The sequence below is a fragment of the Rhipicephalus sanguineus genome, chromosome 8, assembly GCF_013339695.2.
Source record: "Rhipicephalus sanguineus isolate Rsan-2018 chromosome 8, BIME_Rsan_1.4, whole genome shotgun sequence".
Taxonomy (NCBI): domain Eukaryota; kingdom Metazoa; phylum Arthropoda; class Arachnida; order Ixodida; family Ixodidae; genus Rhipicephalus; species Rhipicephalus sanguineus.
In genome coordinates, this window is record NC_051183.1 from 48,696,648 (window position 1) to 48,719,131 (window position 22,484).

Sequence of the window (22,484 nt, forward strand, 5' to 3'; positions counted from 1 at the left end):
TGAGGACGAAAAAGAGGTACTGCAAGAAATTTGGACGCTTTGCTTACTAAAAGTTCCGAGCTAAAAACCAAAGTTTCTTTAGGCGAGCAATGCTACTTTGGTGAGAAAGTTCCAAAATTTATTTCAACATCGCCTGAAAAGTTCTCGAAACTGAATTTTCCAAGTAAGAAGAAGACGAAAAAAACGTTTCATGACCCTATGGAGTCCTATAAGGGGAGGTAGTCTTCCAGACCATGCCTGACAGCCACTTCCCCGGCTCTGTTTATGGCCTGAAGTTGGACCCCCGGGTTGTAACAAATTGACGGTGCTTTCTTGGTGAACGGTGTTTTGAGTGATGTTAATGCAGCAACAGCAGCTGCACTTAACTCACACTTTAGATAGTTGTTTAATCATGACAATGGTTCATTGCCATGCTTTCATGCTTCATATCCCCTGATGTATGACGTTACTGTTAATGAGAACCAAATTCTTAACATGCTCCTTAACCTTGATATTTAGAAATCAGCTGGTCCTGATGGTTTTCCAATTGAGTTGTTAAAGTGATATGCGCCATGGGTCTCTAAAAATCTGCATGCACTGTTTTCTAAATCACTAATTAAGGCGAGATACAGATCGACTGGAGAACGGAAGCAGTGAAACCTGTTTTTAAAAATGGTAATAAGCAGCCCGTCTTGAACTATCGTCTTATCTCTCCGATCTCAACGTCATGCAAAGTTCTCGAGCATATAATACTAAGCACATTACTGAGTTCTTTTAAAAAATGAAGATATCGTGCAATCAACATGGCTTCAGAAAAGGATTGTCTACATGCAATCAATTAGTAACTACTGTACACGATTTTGCTAAGACAATAAATTCGAGTAAACAGGTTGATGCAGTTGTCATGGGCTTTGCTAAAGCTTTTGAAAAGGTTTCTCAGAAGAAGCTACTCCACAAACTTGATGTCACTCTGGGTAATGTCAAAAATTTTACTTGGCTTTCTGCGTATCTTTCACACCGACAACAATAAGTTTCATTCAAAAACCATTCCTCTCAAAGGCATGCCGTTGACTCTGGAGTTCCTCGGGGTTCTGTACTCGACCACTTTTGTTTCTTCTCTTTATTAACGATATTGTTCATGATATTCCCGTGCAAATTAAACTGTCAGTGGATGATTGCATAACGTATTCAGAAATAGTTAGCGTCAGGTACCAGCTACGTGTAAATGAAGCCTTCGAAATAATTGTAAAATGGTGTAATGATTGGCGGATTGCTATCAACTTTGACAAAACAGCTTTTATAAAAATATCGCGCAAGATTAGCAATCTGCACTTCCAGTACTGGGCACGTAATGTCTTGCTGTCTTAGGTTGGGCACATAAAATATTTTGGTGTTTGAATTTCTGGCGATCTTAGATAGAACAAACGCATCAACACTGTGTGTAATTCTGCTAATCAAAGGCTTTTCTTCCCCAGGCAGGCTTTGAGGCTGACAGCTCCTGAGGTTCACCTTCTTGAATTTAACACAATTGTGCAGCCTCTCTTAGATTATGCTTCTATAATTTGGTATTCTTTCACTAAGAAAGTCATTGATAAAATAGAAGGTATTCAAAAGTGGGCGGTTCAGTATATATATAACAGCTTTGGACGTACGTCGATGACAGCTTTGCTAAACAGAGCGAATCTTCCAACCTTGACCCAAAGGAATCGTGTTCTAAGATTACAATTTTTTTTTCAGCTAAGCAAGGGAAACTACAGCGCAAATATTTCTCAGCTAATTTTCTTTTCAACAGGTTATGTTACTAGGCAAAGGTATGCACTATCAATTACCCCCTTCAATAGCAACAAGAACTGCTTTAAATACTCATTTTTTCCGAGGGTCGTAACTAAATGGAATCAACTGTCGAATCATGTGGTGGGCAACGTTACTAGAACAAACTCAGTTTCAAAGCTCTGTATCTCCGCCAGCGGAGAAGGGTGGTCCGAACGGCGGTCGCGAGAACTAGCGGCGCTGCAGTTCCGTCTTGCTCCACTATCGGCGCGTCGTCTGCTGCCACGGCATAACGCTGCGGTCCGCCGCGCAGTTGCTCGCGGCAACTCCGCGGCAACTTTCTTATTGTACTAGTTAGGTGGATACTTAGGTGGATATGCATAAGGTCACCTGTATGCATTGGCCCGCGTGCGTTGTTCATTGATTGGCTAAGAATCGATGTTCGGTCTATATTGCCACGCCCACTTCTTGTTTTATTTTGACGTATTCGGGTTTGACCAGCAAGGACGGTTATCGACGCTCGACGCTGTCCGCGAAGCAGTGTTCGAGAAGCTTCGCGATTGTAATAGATCGTTTTGGTAAGATTGCGCACTGCACGCGAATGTTCCAGCTTTGTCGAGATATAACGCCGCCACCAGCGATATCGCTGGAAAGTTCGATAGCGCCTGTATAAAAGCCGACGCGCTTGACCGCTTGTCAGTTGATCGACGGTCGACGCTCTGTTCGCCGCTACCAGTGTGTTGCTGTAGTTTGACTTTCAGTTTCCCGGCCACAAGTTCGGCCAAATAAAGAGCTTCATCTCGGACCTGCTGACTGCTGCCTTCGTCGACGTCACGACCCTGTGACAATATTTGAGCTGTCTATATTGCGCTTAACTTCTAAGCATAGGAGTTTCTAAGCGAATGAGGGTTTTCAGAGTAATTTTTATAACTACCACCACAATTTTAGCCGCTGCCGTCTTATCTAGACCAAGTACAAGCCAACACGTTTGTAAAAGCCTTTATAGTGCACAAAGAAGCGTACTTACTCGAGATACACAAACGTTCTAGAAAAACAGTACTCATGTTTCTACAATTTATTGAAAGAAACTTCCTCAAAAACATCACCAATGCTTTGCAATGTTTACAAGACACGTTTTCGCGACGGGTAAAGGGATACTGACCCAAAATCGGAAAATTTTACGAGAACTCGGTAAATGAAATCTCAGTGTGCGATTACATCGAATAGATGTCGTCTCTGAGCAATTTTTTCAGCGGATAGTTGTATTTTCGGTGTCTCATCTTTCTACGTCGCATCCTTCTACGGTGCCTTAAACAATTCGAACAGATCGGCCATGATGTGAGCACCGAGCAGTTATTCGCGCGTACTCTGTCGCTAGAAGAGTCGTCAGTATTCAACTTCAGTTTTTCAACTTCACCGAGCAGATGTTCCATGCCCGCAGCATTTTACACCGTACGACAGCCGTTTGCGTTTCGTGCGGTAGCCGTTCACTACGCAGTTAAACTGCTCGCCAACTACAATTATCTTTTGCACAAGTAAGTCTCCGTTCCCGAAGCAAAGTGTGGGATTGGGCTAGTTGGTATTCCTCTATTAAACTGCTCAGCGCCAAAAATTTGACACGGTACACATACGAGGACCAGTGCTGGTCCTCGTCTTTTCTATACCGTGTCAAATTTTTGCGCTGAGTAGCCCGTTCCCGAGCCGGCGAGTGTAAAATATTCCGCACATCTTGTTCAATACCTCGTCGTAAAATCTCTCGAAAATCCACTGCTTTGAAGGCGTAGCGACAGCTGACAACTGATCCAATGTTAGTGTGATGCAACTCTCAGTCTCGGTAGCGTATATAGGTAATCGCCTGCCTTTCGTTTTGCTGTTCTATTTCTGGCGGCTCCTCGAAATTGGGCACTGGGCTTTCGCGGGACGCCGTGCGTTTTGGGGGGAATTTGCGCCTAAACCCCGAACATTTTGGCTTTGAAATGTGGGGTGGAAGTGCTGGGAACAAGCGCGGCACGGCACCTGGCGCGAGTTCCCACTTTCCACGTGGGATCAAAACGTCTTGTCCCGCAACGACACGACGATAGTGCGTTACAATGTCGTCACTCTCAAAATGAACGTCACAGACCTTGCATTTCGCAGTAAGCGTTCTATCTTTGCGATGCAAAGCTTGAATGGCGTAGGGTCTTTTGCAGGTCCGAAGAAGTGCCGTGAAGCGGAGTCGTCGTTGCGGTAGCCGCTCTTGCAGCCCGGCGCAAAGCAAGTCGGCATACCACACTGTGAATCTGTTCGCCCTCGTTACGCTTCGTACATCACTTCGTACAAGACGCTAAGCCTGGTCAAGAACAGTCGCAAAAATGACGAGCTTGCTAACAAAGCGCAGACGACGCTGTAACCCACGTGCGCTCGTACATCGGCGGCGCCGATCACAACAAGCGCCAGCCGCGGGAGCTAGACGTGACTGCAGCGCCACAAGTTCTCACGACCGCCACGCGGACCGCCTCTCCGGCGCAGCTTTTAAACTGAGTTTGTTCTAGTAACGTTGGTGGTGGGTGTCGCAGCCTTCCTGAATTTGTTGGCTCATATTGTGTTATTTATTTTTTCTTTCGTTCTGTTACCGTTGCACGTGCACTTGACGCGTTGTTACAGTTGTACTTAGGCGCATTTTTATTTCATGATATCAGCATTTTTTTGTACCAATGCATACATGTTATTTTTTGTTATTTTTGACTGTCATACTAGTCATATCGCAGAGTTGTATCCCCATCCTGCGAAAATCCCGTAATGGCATTGGAGTATTCGTCAATAAAGAAGTCAATAAATAAATAAATAAATAAATAAATAAATAAATAAATAAATAAATAATCATTCCAACATATACTGCTTTCAAGAAGGCGAAGACACCGTAACAAACTTTGTCATGTGGGGGATGGAATGCCACCGTGCATTGATATTAGTTTCAGATTAAAAAAGCGTTATCTGAAATTTGCTTCTGCAACCTATACAAATAATTTTGATTAAATGTTATGCATGATGGGCTCAATATGCATGTATTACCTTCCAATTTTAGTTCTAGAAAGTCGGCTCAACTAGTTTTAATTTCTTTATTTTGGTTAGACACAAAAAAGTGCTGTCTGGATCAGTTCTGTCACAAAAATTGGAAGGGAATAGATTCAAAACAGGCTTCTGGACGATTTTTTTAGGGACGGAGCAGCTTATGGTTTCGCCTTGTCGGCGTGTCATGTCGTCGTCACGGTCCATCATAAACGGGTATGCGCCAGAAGAATTAGGTGAATCCCACTACTCGCCACCGGTCCATACTATGCATACTATGAGTTAAAGGTTCGTCGTTACTGCTTAAAGGGGTACTGACACAAAAATTTTGGCCTCGCGTTTTTTTGCTGCAATGTGTTGCTGGGGGCCTGTTAGTCATAACACGGCACATCGTTTGCTGCAGCGCGCGACAGATAATTAATTACAGGCTTCTCATTACTGACCAGTGTCAGTTTCGGTTTCAAAAACGACAAGCCTCCGGGTGCAACTATCACCACCTAGCGGCTGCAGCTGGCTGCAGCGCTCGACACGTCAGCACACAGAAGTGTGACGCACTTCCGCGCTGTTCGCGTCGTCTTCTCGCATTCGCACGCTTGCCGCACGTGCTGCGCGATGTCGTCGCCATCATCGTACTCGTTGTCGTCGTCCTCCTCATCGTCGTCTGTTGGCGACGATTTCCTTGAGACACCAACAGCGCAGCGGCGAGCAACGTTTATAGAACCAGGTCAGTTGCAAAACTGAGCGATGTTGCGCGGCGCCGCCGCCATCAGCGACAGATGTGGCGCTGCTGTCGCAACAGGATTCACTCACTCCGCTCTCTTCAGCCGGCGTTGCGGCGCGTCGCGTCAGTATCCGTGGAGGCTGCTTTCTGCGCGAACAGCTTGGCGTTTTCTCTTGTGCTTCGGATATGCTACGTGTGTTCTGTTCCGAGACACCCCGACATTTCTTTTGTGCCTAGGGTTACCAACTCTTCAATGAAGGGAGTCGGGACGGGCGGAGGGGGGGAGGGGGTCCATTGTTTCGGCCTCTTCAGCTGGTTACGTGCTGCTCGCAACACTTCCTCTTGCTGGAGAATGTATCCGTAAAAGTTGTCGCGTTTCGCACAGAAGTTCAGACAAAGTAACTGAAGCCCTTCGCAGCCACCGCTAGCCACCGCGACATTGCTTCGTGCGTGCTATTCGTGAGAACTTTGTGTTCTGGAGCGTGACGCGCGTTGTCGGGAGTGCGTTGGATCACATAAAAAGTTCTAACTGGACGGCACGGAATAAATCCGGGACATATAGCTGTCCCGACAGGGACGGCTCGCAACGCTGTATAAAAAATTGGGACAGTCCCGCGAAATACGAGACGGTTGGTAACCTATTGGTGCCCCGCGTGACCTTGACCAGCGAGCGACGTGGGATCGCGCCATTCCTCGTATGGACAAGAAACTGTCCGACATATCACTTGTATGTGATATGCACATTCATGAGGAAGACATCCTGAAGACTTTCACTCACACGGTCAACGATAAGAATTAAGGTTGAAATCGCCAGCGGAAAGGAGCCTCGTCGAAGATTGCGTCCCAAAGATATTCCCGAACTTGCCTTGATTTGAGTGATTCTAAAAATTGTGCTGTAAATAATTTTTTACAGTTAATTGAGCTGTCTTGATAAGGTTTAATGCCTGAGACTGTAAATAAGTTGTGCCGTTTGTGTGCATCACACCATACATGCAATATCTGAAAAATTGTTTCTCTGCATTGCGTGCGAAAAATAAATACAATTTTTCTTTCTGTAGCAGGACTGAAATTGTGGCGTGCAGTACACACACGGCGATTTTACCACTCAATAATTACTAGTAACGACAGCCGCGGTACAGAGTGAAAACTCCTCACTTCAAAAAAGTGAAAGTGAAGAATTATCGAAAAAAAAAATAGCGCGAAAAACTACGGAGCACCAGAAAAAGGATTACACAAACAAGAGCGCTGACTTACAACAAGGATTTATTCGTTAACACCACGCAATACTTACACAGTCCAGAACGAAAAGATATAAGTACCAACACGCCCAAGCATCCGCTTTAGCTAAATAATTACGCTACGAGAATGCGCCATACAGACTCGTATGCTATGCTATCAAGCGTCAGTTATCTTGGACAGTCTTGAAAAGCCATAGCTTTACTGACTTTGCCTTACCGCTGCTAAATATTACTCAGTTTTACATTGCAGCGGCAGCGCAACGAAAAATCACGATAATATACAGTCGGCGAGTAAACAACCGAGCCCTTCCTGAACGGCTGCCCCGGCGTTTGCCACGCAGACTACGCGTTTTCGTCTGCTAGCGGAAGCTTGTTGCGCCGCCAGCGCCACCAAACCGGAAGCTGTCCCGGCGCCGCGCGACGGGTTGGCTGACGCGGGGAGTTTTGCAACTTACCTGGTTCTATAAACGTTGGCGGCGAGCGCGTCAAAACAGAAATGGCGGCTACGACGTCATCATAACTTGTTGTACCGGCTACAACGGTTACGTAGGGGAAGTAGGGGGGTCACCTCGGGTCACCTCCGAGGGTGTCAATGCAACAGGTGCGGCCTATAATGCTGGATCGCGCACGCGAACTTCAAAATTCATATAAAAATACCTTCCAAGCTTTATTCGGTGTCGATATTTTGCAGATGGTACACGCACGTACCCGCAAATCGATCCAGCAGGCTATCTCGGCCGCGAAATTTTGTGTCAGTACCCCTTTAAAACATTATGTTTGGCATAGCAGGGGTGTCAGAATCCCCGACGAAATTTACCAAGGTGCTCAAGTATCTTATCTAAAACCAGACACAAACGTGCATCTCTACGGTAACGACGTCTATTTGAAACACCGCATCTTGACACATATCTGCAAAGTTATGGTGCTTTAGTGGACCGGTGGCGAGTGAAGCAGTAAAGAGTAAAGATTTTGCTGTGGGAAACACCGGCGCACACTGCATGCTTCGCCCTTCCCCAGGTTTCACGTTAGTGGAGCTGAAACACCCTTCGCTACATGATTCGCCCCTCTTTAGACTCCAGATTTCGGAACATGCGCGACCACGAAAAGCGTCAGGCGTATCTAATGTTTTTGATACACGTTTCTCATATTTTCCTGCCATTTGGTGAAACTTCCTCCTAATTACAATTCGTTTGTAATGCACCTGTATAGTCGCTAGAATATATGGCATCTTCTGGATCTTGACGTTTTGCTTGGGCGACTGTGGTGTACGCAGCGGCATGCTTACTAGCGCAGTGAGAGAGCGGGTCTCCGGGACATATCTTGACCAGGAATCATGCATGTGTGTGAACGAAGTGGGCCCTCTGAACAGTGAATACTTGTTTCAGTGCATTGTGCATTATAGCAAGATTCTATCGACTAATGAATTCAGGGTTCTTTGTAGTACCGATATGCATATCGCCGTGCTTGCAACTTTTTTACAGGGCCCCAGGAAAAGTCTATTGGAGCACCTGACGTTTGAAGATCATATCCACATTATCGTGACCCATTTCAAGGAGCTTTCTGTCGTGAATAAGGTGGGCTTATAAATGGTTATTGACCTTGAAACGTTTTTCATGTCTGTAAATATATTTGAGATTAATGCTTTACACTGTCATACAGTGGCACGTGTGGAATGCGTGTACAAGCTACATCGCGGTTTTTTTTTTGGTCATGCGTAGGTTGTATGCCAAAAAAATGAAAATTTCGGTGTAGTAGTAGTAATATTGGTAGTTGCAGTAGAAGTAGTAGTAGCGTACTAAAGTGTCATTCACTACTGTAGCTATAAAATAATAGTTAATTATCGAAGCCCTGAACTTCAATTTATGCTGTTCACTTAGTGAGTGTCTGTTCTACAATTCTACAGGAACAACAAGATGAGATAGGACATCTAAACGTGCAGCTTGACGCGCTCACGAAGGCTGTGAAGGTAAGCATTTTCCCAGCAAGGTCATTGATGCTTGTCACAGGAATATTTTTTAATGACGTTTTGCACATGAGGCGTGATGTTTCTATTGCACAAAAATCTTAGCGCGGCACCGTTGTAAAATTGAATTAAAAAGAAACAAAGACTAATACCTTTGTTTCTTGTTACGTATCACGAGCAATACAAGGTCGAGCTGCGCGAGGTATACATCGTGTAACAGGAAAAAAGAGTACGATCTATCACCCTGCCTGACAGAAGATAAAAAATGTCAGAACATGCAGTTAATCAGTCCTGCACAAAGCGGTAAGTGTGAAGCTGTTTGTTTGGCCACCCTAATACGTTTTATTTGCCTTTGTGTATCGCTGCTGTTTATAACGTGCTCAAAGCCTTTGGTACGTTTATGGGGTTTAACGTTTCAAGCTGACTCAGGCAGTGTGAGGTGCCTTAGCGGGACTTCCGATAATTTCGGCCACCTGGGGTTAACATGCACTGAAATCGCACAGTACATGGGCCTCTAGCATGCTGTTCCCATCGAAATGCGACCGCCGCGGCCGGAATTGAACCCGCGTCTTTAGGGTCAAGAACCAAGCACACTAACCAGAGAGTCTCCGCGGCGGCTTCTTGATGACCCTTGTTGCAACGTTTGCTTAGGAGCTGTTTTTCCACAAGTCGACAGAGATCGTTGTTGAGTGTGTTGCAGAAAAGTTATACTTTTCAGACTGCATGGTTTCTGGTTGCTTATTTCATTTTCGCTTATTTCTGGTCACTAAAGCAGATGATTATCAGAGCGTGTTTTATTTTCTAGATGTCCTATATCGATATATGTGTCTCGAAAACACTGCCTGTTGTGCAGAGTAGTGCGCACTTTACAGAAAAGGAAATTGATGAACGTTAAAGATTGTTAGAGATTTCCTGATATTTTCTATGAAACAGATACATATTAGTACATTTTTCAGTTTTCACTGTCTTCAGCCTTTTGCTCTGTCACTTCATTCTAATGCTTCATGTTGCAGCTCTGGACCATTACACACATTTTTTTCTGAATGTTAATAGTAAAAGCAGCGCAAAAAGACGGCAACACGAGAAGAACGGCACAGTACAGGCGCTGAACTAACAACTGTCGGGTTTATTATTAAGGAATAAATACAAGTAGTCCGACTGCGCGCGCACCCTCACATTACGAATATTTGTCGCGTTTTTTGAGGAGGCTGATTTTAGGAGGCTGAGATGAGCCAACTAGCCCAGTTTTGCTGTCTGAATTTGTGCTGATGGTTTAGTTTGTAGTGCATGGATGCGGCCTGATGCTTTGTCACACATGGTTACTTTATAACCGTGATTCACAATTTAATAACAAACACTTTTTTACCGTAAAAAACGACTCTGCGCGCTACCGCCATAAGGCTTTTGTACTTGATAGATATGAGTCATAAATCTAGAGAGGCCGAAAATTTAAAGTCATCATTTCACATTTCAGGAAGGCAACAGGAGAGTGTCCACAACCCTTCAAACCATAAGCAGGGCACTGCATGTGAGTATTGCTCTTCTAGGTAGTTTCATTGCGGTACTGTAGATCGCAGAACAATAGAACCTGCATGTAGTATGGATGCAGCTAATGAGCTCCTTAGAATCGCGCAAGGTTGTGGAAGGTTTATGAGAGGGAAAACGGCATCCACCCGATTATAGCACGAAGCTACTAACGGGTGGATTTCTTATTCAGAAATCCATAGATTTCTCAGTATGGATTTATTACGGAACCCGTACTGTAAAATTCGTTTGGATGTTTCAGTATCCATACTGAGAATTTCGTATCGATTTCTTACATAAATCCACATGAATACGGATTTCTCACTAAGATAGCTTCTTACCTGATGAAAAATCCGTCCTGGTCTCGAGAAAGCTTTTCTTACAGATGAAGTTAATCGTACATTTGTACTACAAGCGAGCGGATGCCAGTTTTACCTTTCATGCAATACATACGACGGCTGCATAAAAAGCCGAAACGTACGGCCGTCAAGTCATGTGCAGACCATTAATTCTGATTTTTCTACGCGAAAATGAAACTAAACAAAAATGACACTTTTTTCAAGAAACAAATCTACGCTGAGAGACTCAGATTTTCATTAATATATGTTACTTAGTCTCAGAATCTTGAACGTTATCACACTGTATTTTGAGGTAATAACATCTCGGATTAAACTTATTCTTACATATAAAAAACGACATGTAATGCTCTATGTGCAGTATGATACAATCAACTGTAAAAGGAAACGCCTAGCTGGTAATAAATTCAATATAGGTGAAACTCATCTACTATAATTGATAGAAAGAATGGCCTACACGATGTATGAGGATGGCATCTATATGGCAAAATGACTCCATGCCTTCATTCCTAAGCCACATAAAACTTTTAGCTAAATACTTGTTAATAATGGATCTGGCTGAATTAAAATCTTCACAATCACTCTTTCAGCTTATTGGAAATTTAATGTAATTGTTTGAGTTTACCGTCGCAAAACCATGATATGATTATATGGGACGTCTTAGTGGAGACCTTTGGAAATTTTAACCATCTGAGGTAGTGAAAGTACAGATACAGATGCAAGATATACACTGTAATAAATTTTTACACTATATTTGGTATCCGGACACTTAATCCTTGGATGGCAAGATATAGTTAAATAGGTGCGCACGTGCTATGAATACACATGTAGTAAATATTGTAGTAACGTTCCTAGTGCATGTTCGTATGATATAAGGCATCGTTAAAGCAAATACATTAGTAAATAAAAAGCAAACTTGTCTATAGGAAAAAAACTGGAAATCGGTATGAATACACATATAAGGCTACTCCTGAAATTCATTTGAATTATTATTACGATGACCACGCTATGACAGTGTTACACCATGTTCTGCATCAGCATAGAATGGCGCCATAAATAACACAAATGTCCAAGAAAAATTTTCCAGGATTTATTTATTGTCTGCAGCATCGGGGAAGCGGAAGTGATTAGATTGAGAATGTCTTCTGTAAGTTTCCGTTTATGAGAAAGCTTTTCTCAGTTGGTTTACGTGTACTTTATCCGATAAACTCACTCGTGAAATATATCACCATTTATCTCACGTGATAAACCTTGATTGCTGTATTGACCTTTCTGGAAATCGCAGGCACAGCAAGAAGAAAACCGCAAGCTCAAGGCAAAGCTGGACGATTTGTCAAGGATGATAGAGGTAAAAAGTTTCACTCAGCAACCAAAGATTAACTGCACATTCACGATTAACCTTCTAATGTAAATATTTTAGGAAAGGGGCAGTAATATATGATTAAGGTGAAAACCTTAGATGCCTCGTCAAACCCAAAATTAACAGTCGGCGTCAACACGAGAAATGCAAACAATCATCATAAAGTGATGGCGTCACAACATAACGTCACCATGACCTCACAGATCCCCAAAGTTCGTGACGTAATCATCATGGCGTCACTATACGACGTGCAATGAACGACTTTTGGTACATGCGGGTTACGGTCACTGGCGTAGCCAGGGGTGGGATGGCAGAAAGGAGTTAGATGAGGCCAGCATGCAAAGACACAGGCATCGGTATGAATGAAAAATCAGTCGTCGGGCTCAAAGTACGTCAAGGTGTGCGGTGTTCTTCTGAAAAGCAGGCATACAAAGCGGGTGGCAATTCCTTTGCACGATTGTGTTCAAGATGATGAGATTTCTTCTGCCGCCGCAGCCGCCCCCATCGCCACTTCTACCTACTCTACGTTAACAAATGAATTGAAGTCGCTATTTCTGTAAAATTAATTTGCTATGTTCTATATTTGTCAAAAAAAGGTCATTGCTGCAATTGCTCTCCTAGTCTACAATACCATTTGACATCACTGCTTTTGCAGTTGCCAGCGTTGTTTCGAAGAGTGAAAGCGTGTAATAACTCTTACACCGTCGAAGCGTGCTGATGCTGTTTTTTTCACCCCCAATGCAGATTGAGGACTGTTTTATTCACAAGCACAATGCGCACAAAAGAGCGAGCGAGCAACTTGCTATTCTTCGTGAACCTATAAAGATTGACGAAACATTGGAAGAGCTAATAAATGTTCAAATTTTAATAGATACCCATATGTTTAATGACAGCTGTCGAATGATTGGCAAACATAATGAAATGATTAGAATAAAATACTCTGCGGATGCGAGACGATCTAAACATCAGCTGTGACATAAAAAATATACAATAATATTCTTGAAAGAAGTTAATCTAGTCAGAAAAGAAACCTTATGTACGGAAAACATGCTGTTGCACTTGAAGCAGCTGTTGATATTTTTTTCTTAACCGTTATGTGATTGAGAACACAACATTGCCTTTCGCCTAACCGGTAAATTTGTACTCTTGGACTGCAGCAAAAGACGATCCACCCTATACCAAGTTCAAAGATGGACGGTACCACGACGACGCACCATAGGATACCAGGGGTGAGCGATCCTGCAATTCAGCGTTATTTAATTGCGGTGATAATGCGTAGCAATAGGATGGAGAGCACGTCACAAAGGCTAAAATAAACTTAAGACTGATTAGTGCCCGGTATTGTCCGTGTATTATTTGTATTGCAACGTACCACAACACTGTTTTGAGCAGGTCGCAATAAATGCTATTGCAGCCGAAATACTGCGTACAGAGGAATATAGTCGCCATAATTAATGATCCGTGCTAGCATAACGAGAGCATTTTGTGTAGCATCCGACTGAAAATTTGCTGCTTGTTCCATGAGAGATTTCAGTCAAATATGTCGAAGCCGTTTGAAAAGTGCCGGACTTACTGCGATGTCGGTTGAAGTAGCGTTGCCTACAGGCCGTGCAAAGACTTGATAAATATCGCACGAGTATTCATGAGTTCGTTATCTGCATTCGTAACGATTTCAACACTGACCCAAATTTTTATACAGTACTGCCAGCAACCTTTTGGTCGACAAGGCAAGAGTGGTTACAGTGCAGAGAAGGTTACAGTTGTTGCAAATTAATGTCGTGTTACGACAAACTAACAATGAAATACATAAACACCAACAAGAGTAATACAATGAACAATCATTCCTTAATTGCTGATGTCAAATAGCAAAGCACACCTATCGCATCACAGGAACAATACAATGAACAATCAATAACAAGTAAATCGCTTTCAAGTATCAAAGCACACCCTGTAAGCACTAGTAAGAAACAATAGCCGACAAAAAAAAATTCAGACGTTGACATGTTTAGCACCTTGTTTGGCAGCCCGTTCCACTCTACTATGGTCCTCGGAAAAAAAGGAACCCTTGTACGCATTTGTTCTGCATTGAGGTACCAAGATGATCATGTTGTGTTTAGTCCGGGTAGGTCGTGACCTGTTAAATTGCATGTATGCCTGGAAGTTTATGTGAATGTATGTGTGTGTGAAGTAAATGTGAAGATATTGAGCATGCGCCGGCGACTCGTAGAAGGCACAGGAATGGCGTACACACGAGATACGCTATTGCGAAATTGTTCATTGAATTTTTCAGAGTTTTTTGCTAGAGGATATCTTAGCGTAACCCCCTCCCCCTCACCGACCCGCGCGCGTAATTTGTAAACAGCTCGTAATTTGTAAATAGTAAACGGTGAAAATTAGTGTCCTAGCAAAACGAAGTTACCAACATACCACCAGCACTGGCTAGCACTGACTAATAAATGCTAATGTGGGTACCACTGGCTAAATGGCAGTTAATATTGGCTAAATTATGTCTGCTAGTATTGGAGCGATGGTATGTCCCAGCTAATGTTGTTTAATCTCGACAAATGTAGCCTATCTATTGCCATAGCATCAACATTGCCTGCATTTAATCGCAATTCAGCGATGCTCCCGAGAAGAACCCCAGTTAGATGCGCCTTACCTGTTTAATTCTCATACTCATTCGCGCATTTCTTTTTCTCGTCACCTGGACAGGACGGAACCATCGAGAGGGTCACGTACCCTCGCTTCGTCGAGGCCGGTCTCGTCTCGCGTCCCGTCAGTGCCCGGGGCACATCGTCCTCGTCGGCGGCAGCCACGGCGGGAATACCCACCGTGAGCATGATGGCCCCGTCGTCCGCCCGGGTGGGCCGGCAACACCAGAGCACCTGACAGACGCCCGGTGGTGGAGCGCAGGCCTCGCAGGCCGCACACCAGCACCACCTCCACCACCATCACCACCACGGTCTACACCAGCACCACCACCAACACCCGCCTCAGGGTGGTGCAGGACCTTCGGGAGTTTGAGACGCAGAAATGACGACGACCACTTGCGTCCTTTCTTCAGCCCACGATGCTCATGCAAGACAAACGGGGACGCTGGACAGGAGAAAAGCCGTGAATCGAAACTATGTGCGTGCGTGTGTGTCGTTGTCGTCATCGTCGTGGCTTCCTCGTGGTAATTCTGGCGCCTCCGAAAAGTTGGGGGTGTCTTCTTCGAGTTGAGCATGTGATGTGGTTGGGTGTGGTTTCACTACGCGAAGGTGTGCCACCCTCACCACAGTGGTAATGATTGTTTATTTGTTTTCTCGCGCTGTGAAGTTGATGTTTTGTTACTTTTTATAGATTCATCACGAAGGTCTGCCACCCTCAACCATGATCGACCATGATCGTAATAATCGATGATCTTTTTCTCGGGCCGTAGTGTTGAAGTTTGTTACCTTCAGTCGTTTTCGACATCTCCGGCAGCAAACCCTTAGGATAAACTTAACGATCGGTTTTCTTCGTTTCACGTTGACAGTAGAAGAGCTCGGGTGCTTATGAACTAAGAAAAATGTAATGTGTTTCGACACCGGAAAGTCTGCGCCACTAGCGAACTTTACAAGCGTTGATGTTTTTTTACCAGTTTAAACAGACATCTTTTGGTTGCGTAAGTAGGGTCATGAGACACAAAGATACACAAACGTAAACGCTACTTCTATAAAAAAATCTGAAGCAGATGAGGCGTTTGCAGTTCAAAAACGGATTGCTTCTCTTTTCTATTACGTATTAGTTTTTTACGCTACTTGTTGTCTTGGAACAGATCACGTTTTTTTGCTGTTTGAGGTGAGAACACCTAACATTATTGTCTGCAAAATTATATTAGCCACGAAGTTGTTTGCCTTGCTCTCATGCAGTGACCTAAACACGTTTTAGCTATAAGCATGATATCAGTTTCAATTTTAAGCAAAATCCAACAAGCTAAGATGAAGGTCACTGCTGTATATTAGAGGAATTATACAATTAAGGTATACGGAGACAGGCTTTATTAATATTTTCCCTTAGTTCAAGGTGATAAGTCTTCACTTAATGAAAACACAGCAGACACTGTATAAAAATGTGACTTGTTATAACATTTTCTTTCTATTCGTGGGAAATTTCAGTGGGCTTAGACTTCTAGAACGAACAATTGTGTGGGGCTTTGCCTAGTTTTCAAAAATTGACACTGTGGTCGTGTAGTCTGGGTAAGGACCTGTAGGTCTGTTGATGTTAGGGCTATGTGGGAATTGCAGAATAATGATGAAATTGTACCTTACAGATATGCTTGAAGGCCGAACATCCGTAATTGTCTGTGCCCATTCGGAAGCAAAATATTCGTTTTATATATTTTCCTTGTTTGTCTATCAATATAGCATTTTTCAGTGCAGAGCAAAGCTATTTCACAGGAATACATAATGGCCTAGATTTGCACATTGGTAATGTTTCGACTGGGTTTGCCAAACAGCCAATACTGTTTATGTATTTCATGCTTATGTTTGAGGGTATCATCGTCTCAACACATTTTCATTTGCATATTTTTACATGGGCAGCTTCTAAGAAAAAGAAAGGATTTGTTTGATAATGTGATTCATGAAGCTTTGGTAAAACTTCATTACTGGGTAAGGGTTTGTTTTTGTCGAGGTTTTTTTCAGGGTTAGTGATTGTTTAGCCAAGGCTGATAAGGTGATCAAGTGGTCTTGAATTATACGTCATTGCCTAAGTGGAGCGCATCACTTTGCTAGGGTTATCTTAATCCCACATGATGTGGTGTTGGCTGCGTTAGCTTCGCAGTTTATTTTTGCCCAAACACTGCCTCAAACTGCAATGAAACTGCCCTTACTTGCTGATGCATACAACTATTTGCAGAAGGTAAAGCTGTTACAAAAGCAGTAGCATGTGATGCTTGGTACATTACGTCCACACCACAAGCTATTTCAACAGCAGTTAAGCTGACTGATTTTAGCGCACCTTTTTAGAACATATGTTATACGCACAGCTTCTTTTTTGGGATATAAATGCGATGGAGACACTTTTAATTTGCAATTATACATTCCTTCGTTTTTTAAATGTGCTCTAATTATTCCTTTTCATCTTCTGAAGAAAAACAGCGTTAGAAAAACGAAGAAAAGAAAGAGGTGGAAGACACACAGTACTGGCACTTCCAATGTCGGCTATCAAATTATGTTTTATGCACTCACATGCTTACAAAGACTTTGCATTGTTTTATTATTTCTTGAAGGCGAGTTGCACCGCAAATTAAGCATATGCAGATAGTCTTTTTTTTAAATATGTCCGACGGTAGCTTCTGACAAAGTCATTCAGTGATCACGTAAACTGCCATATAAACCCTGCTGGATGCAAATATCCTTTCCTGCTAATAATCACTATTTAATTCCTCTTCACTTTAGAAAGTTACGCGAATTTTTCATTGCTACGTGTACGATAGTGTCAGCATTTCCGTTTTTTCCTGATGCTCTCCACGTCTCCGAGATTTAGTACATGCCACGCGATTGCTCCCGAGGATTACCATTTTTCGTGGACATCTTTACAACTGCTCGACGCTGGAACAAGTTGGAGACACCACTTGAAGAGACGGCCATGCTATTTTTCTTCTAGAACTGGCTTCAGTGGCAAGTCCGAGGGTGCGCCTCCCCCGCACCGGAAATGTGTGCAAAGTTGCTCAAACGGACGCTGAGAGACTTGTGTGCGTTAAAACAGTGTGCTCCTGTAGTGAAAGAGAGAGAGAGGGAGAGAGAAAGAGAGAGAGAGAGAGAGAGAGAGAGAGAGAGAGAGAGAGAGAGGCGTGTTGGTGGTCACACGTTGGCCTGTTGGTGGAATGCACGGGTTCGCGCTGCTGAGCCCGATTAACGTTGAGATGCAATGTGGTTTGGACTCGAAAGCGTGTTGGAAACAGCACAGATACAACTGCAGCATTATATTTTTTTCTTGGCGAACGAAGCTGTATTCTCAGTATGGTCGGGCTGCTTGCTCGTGTTTTGCGTGTGCTGTCTTGTACACTCACTCCGCTGCTCTAATGATCACAGCATCCCGGCTGTGTACGCTCACTCAATTTTCGTCGCCACCCTTATATAATACAGTACAGGAATGGCATACCAAAATTTCCAGTGCAATCAGTAGTTTCAGTTTTGGGCCTATAAATTACGAATAAATAAAGTTATTTGAAGTTCTGTATAGACGTTAGCTGATGGATATCCGTCAGGAGTTGGCTTTGACATGCCAGTAAGAGTTTGAAGAAGAAAAAAAATAAAAAGATGAGCAAGTTACATGGCAGTTTAAGCATTCAAATGTCAACAGGTATAAAATGTGGAATTATTTAGAATTGGAGTGCTTGTTCATGGTTGACAACTGAGAACTAATTCGAAAGTAATGTTTCTTTTATCTCCTGATGACTGCTCTTGTGAGGCCTGTGAAGGATACAACAGAAATTAGCTTGTATTTACTTATGACGTTCACAACAAAACGTTTTCTTAATTATCAAGGCATGAGCTTGAAAAGTTCGCTAGTTAAAAAAGAACTCCAGTGGCGTGAACACAGCAAACGGCCTGCCATGAAACGTCGCCAAGGAAAGAAAAACCTCTGCTGCCTTCGGTGACGCGGTATCTCGTGTGAAATGTTATGAACCTTTGCAGTTTCTTCAGTTCCGTTTTCCTCTTCTTCTTTTCAACGAGCTAAAACTGCCACAGGAAAAAAAAAAAATGTGCAGCGACGAATTCTCGGTGAAGATAGGACGAGGAAGACACACAAAGCCATACAACCATGACAAAGCTCAAGTATGTCGTTGTCATATTATATACAGTATTTATGAGGTAGGCATAGTTGTACAGACGACAAAAAAAACCTATGGCTCTCTATACATGATATATAAACTATATATATAAATATATAAATATACATATATAGATATATACAGAAGACACGGAAAGTATATATACTATGCGTTTTACTTAAGAACACACACGACAGCTGAAACGATGCACTCAAGTATGTTTCTTTCCAGATACCTCTCCGTACACGATGACTTATGTAGTAGGATCAACGACCACACAAATGTGCGCCTCCTAGTTTCGGCAGTCGGTTGTCCTCATATGTTTTTCTAAGACCTACGTTGCACCACTACCAATTGCTTGCCCAGTCAGCAGACAGCCACCTCAATAATTTCATTAGTTTACGCAAATAAGTCGCACTGATTGCCTTCCCCAACGCAAAATTCGCGCACGCTTTGTGTCGATGCCAGGTGGTAAAGAATTCGCAAGTATCTTCTTTATTTTCGGGATTCTCTATCTTCATCTCTTCGCTGTGGTGCCGCAGTTAGCCAGTTGTAAAATAATTACGAAACGACGACGCTTACGCCGGCACACCTACAATCACAAACATCTGCACACACGCATATGTCTGTCCGAAAGGGAGAAAGGTTATTAAAAAAAGCAACATCATTCCGTAAGGACAACAGCGCTTGGACATGTCGTCTTTCACTGGCTTTACACATGGCTCCGTGTTCCCTGGCCTGTTTTCTGGGCCTGCTAGCAATGTGAATATGTAGATAATGTCTTCTAGCTGATGTGGAAAAAAAGTTATGCCGGGGTTGCCCATGCCCTCCCGTCTGCCATTGTCATCGGAGCTCCGTAAGCCTTGCCGTATACCATTAACAATGCCTTGAACGTTAGGCGTCAGCGTCGGAAGTGATAAAGGTCGAGCTGTTCTGGTGCCATTGATCATTACCGTAAACTTAGCCACTTGCCAAAAAGGCCACGATGCTTTCTAAAAGAGTTATTTTGGATGGAAGCATACAAAGACTATTATGTGCAGTCAGATGCTGATGCACAAAACATCTTTTTGTAATGAAGGTTTGGTGCCATGGCATTAAAAAATTCGTGAATAAATGTAATGAGTCTCATGCATATCAGATATTCGCAACTGTAAGTGTATACTAGTGGGAACATTGCAATCTAAGAATCTGCCAGGACATGAAGCTCACGTCTTTACATCAAATTAGACGCTGATGTGGTATCAGTGGAAGGCATTCGCGTTCTTTGGCTTCAGGAGGAGAGGGTACGCTATTTTGTCCCATTGTTGAATACCGCAGGGCTCAACGACTCAAGAATCATTATTGTTTATGTTAATGTTCTTATTAAGTGCACCATTTTATTCTACAATATTTTCGCTTTTCTGTCGGGTCACCGCATCCTCTTTCACGCTTTCGCAAACACTACGTTGATAAGTTGAGAGCATTGTACTTTATTGCACCAGTTGCTGTCACTACTGAACCACCATTCGGGGAAATGTTTTTCGTGCTTCCTAATGATTTTATCACTGTGGCAAACATGATTTCTTTCATCAAGAAAAAAATCTCATGAGGCGTGCAATTCCTTTGCTGTACTTCATTTGAACTGACGATTCTCTTCTAAAGCCGAATAGCCTGCTCGCTTGTTCATGTTAACGTAGTTTACTGACAATGTTGTAACGCCATTTGCTTGTTGATGTTGCCTGTCGTTGTTTTTCACAGTGTTATTTACTCTCCAGCCAACTGCCTCAGGATTTGATTGCTTGCACCTGACTTTATTCTATGTGCACAAGGATAAGGTGCCCCTTTCTGCCTTGGTGAGTGCAGTTTAAATGTAGGGCTAACTGAGTGCACTTCAAATATCTGTTACTTTTTGGAGCTATTGAAAATGTTTACAGAAAGTTTAGAAATTAATTTCTTGTTCCCCTCCTATGCAGGCTTTTCATAGGACTGCCGTAACACCAGCAGCAATGTCTTCACGGTAATATACAGCGAAATGAAATAACCTGGTTATCAAAGACTCCAAGCAAAAAATCAGCATGAGTGGTGGAATTAAGATAAACGAATATTGTGCTTAGACTGCACACCTGCGCTCCCTTAATGTGCTGCGTCAAATTTACGACTGCATGTGGTATGAAATATTACAGCAACGCTATTTAGAGGCAGAAGGGAGCCATAAATTTCTTGGAGCCAAATATTTTACATAGCTGTTATTCTTGACATTCAAGTTATGAAGGAACACTTCGGTCTTGGTCTGATATACAAGTCCATATTGGTGGTTAAAGTTACGCCATGATAAAGTAACGCAATCTTCGAGTGTTTCTTTTTTGGTTAATAAAACTAAAGTCATGTCTTGGCAAAATTAGTTTCTCTGAAGCTCACAAAGTGACCGAAGCTTCATGAGGCAAAATGGGAATCTTTATCATAAAACAGCGCATACACACGAATACAAAAGAAGAAGGAACGAACCGACGACGCGAGCGCTGACTTTATGTCGTAGATTTGTGCTACGTTCAGGTGAATGCCAAAGTTCACTTTCCAGTTTGTGAACAAAGCGGTAAAGGAAAATTGCAACATGAGCCGAGATGCCTATAAAATGCCTCCATACCTAGTAATGAGTCACAGACATCACGGAGAATTGCCCATAAATGCTTTCAGAGTCAGTCGAAGTTCACGAGCGCGTCAGTTAACGAGGTAATAAAATTCTTCTACGCGCATCACGCTATAACAATTAGCGTTATCTTCTTACATCTGTAATCCTTATAACAAGTTTGCATCTAACACAAAATAGCTCATTGTAACGAAGATTAGCTACAATGATGACAGCAGCCCTTGACAAATCTCATTTACTTCGTTATATGAGATAATACGTTATATCCTTGTTCTTTGTGTCAAGTTTTGGCTTATATTAGTATGCAAAGCTGGGGGCACTCCACGAAAACCACGTGACTGCGAATAAAGTCCGGTGCAAGCCACACTGCCAGTCCTGCTTTGGTTTATAGCTATTCCTCGTGCATTCAACCATGCATTGGGCGTCAGCTGTACAGAAACGCAAGTACTGCCACGTGTCCGTGTTGAAAAAAATCTTCTGTACATATGTACGCGGCGTTGTCGTTGGAGTGCGCTCTCCATAATTGCAAGTGTCTGAGACGTATATTGTCCGAGAGTCATTGTTGGTACTGTATTCATTCTCTTGTAGTCGTTTGAGATGGAAAGAGGGTGTGTTAAAGCTTTGAATAATACTTTTTTTTCTGATCCTGGCCATGTATTCGCGTAGCTTACCACTGTTTGCGCATGTTGTGGAGCTGCGTAGAGAGGAGGGAGACTTGTCGAACGGAAACACGTAAAAGCTGTCGGGTTGACCGTCTTCCCGTGAGGGCTAAACGTTATAGAAATGCCGAGTTTACAAAATGCAGCGGATTGATGACTGTATACAGGCGGAGTCAATTTACACGTTAATGATGTCAAGGGTTGGCTTGTCTCGCTTACGAATGCCCTTTGAACTTGTTTGGTAATCATATAAGAGAACAGCTTAGCAGATTCATATATTGAATGGAATGAAATATGCTGAAATTCTCTGAAAAAATGGTCACAACATCAGCAATTGTGGTTCTGTATTTTTGCTTCTAATGGGACTCTTACATAATAGGCAGGTGCCTGGCTTTCGCTAGGTATAACTCGTTGCCACAATAAAACGCAGTAGTAAAG

The 22,484-nt window shown here is 43.0% G+C and overlaps 1 protein-coding gene across 2 annotated transcripts in view; it reads left to right on the forward strand.

Moving 5' to 3' along the window:
- LOC119401850 (TNF receptor-associated factor 5) overlaps positions 1–22,484 on the forward strand; it is a 66,205-nt gene that overhangs the window by 24,728 nt on the left and 18,993 nt on the right. Inside the window, exons 7-13 of one of the 2 annotated variants that reach the window (XM_037668844.2) lie at positions 8,238–8,330; positions 8,660–8,722; positions 10,194–10,247; positions 11,885–11,947; positions 13,117–13,188; positions 14,672–17,701; positions 17,748–22,026. In XM_037668844.2, the coding sequence (XP_037524772.1) occupies positions 8,238–8,330; positions 8,660–8,722; positions 10,194–10,247; positions 11,885–11,947; positions 13,117–13,188; positions 14,672–14,848 (522 nt within the window). In that variant the 3' untranslated portion in view covers positions 14,849–17,701; positions 17,748–22,026. Of the gene's footprint in view, positions 1–8,237; positions 8,331–8,659; positions 8,723–10,193; positions 10,248–11,884; positions 11,948–13,116; positions 13,189–14,671; positions 17,702–17,747; positions 22,027–22,484 lie in introns of those variants that run through there. The other variant, XM_049418406.1, reaches the window with a different exon arrangement.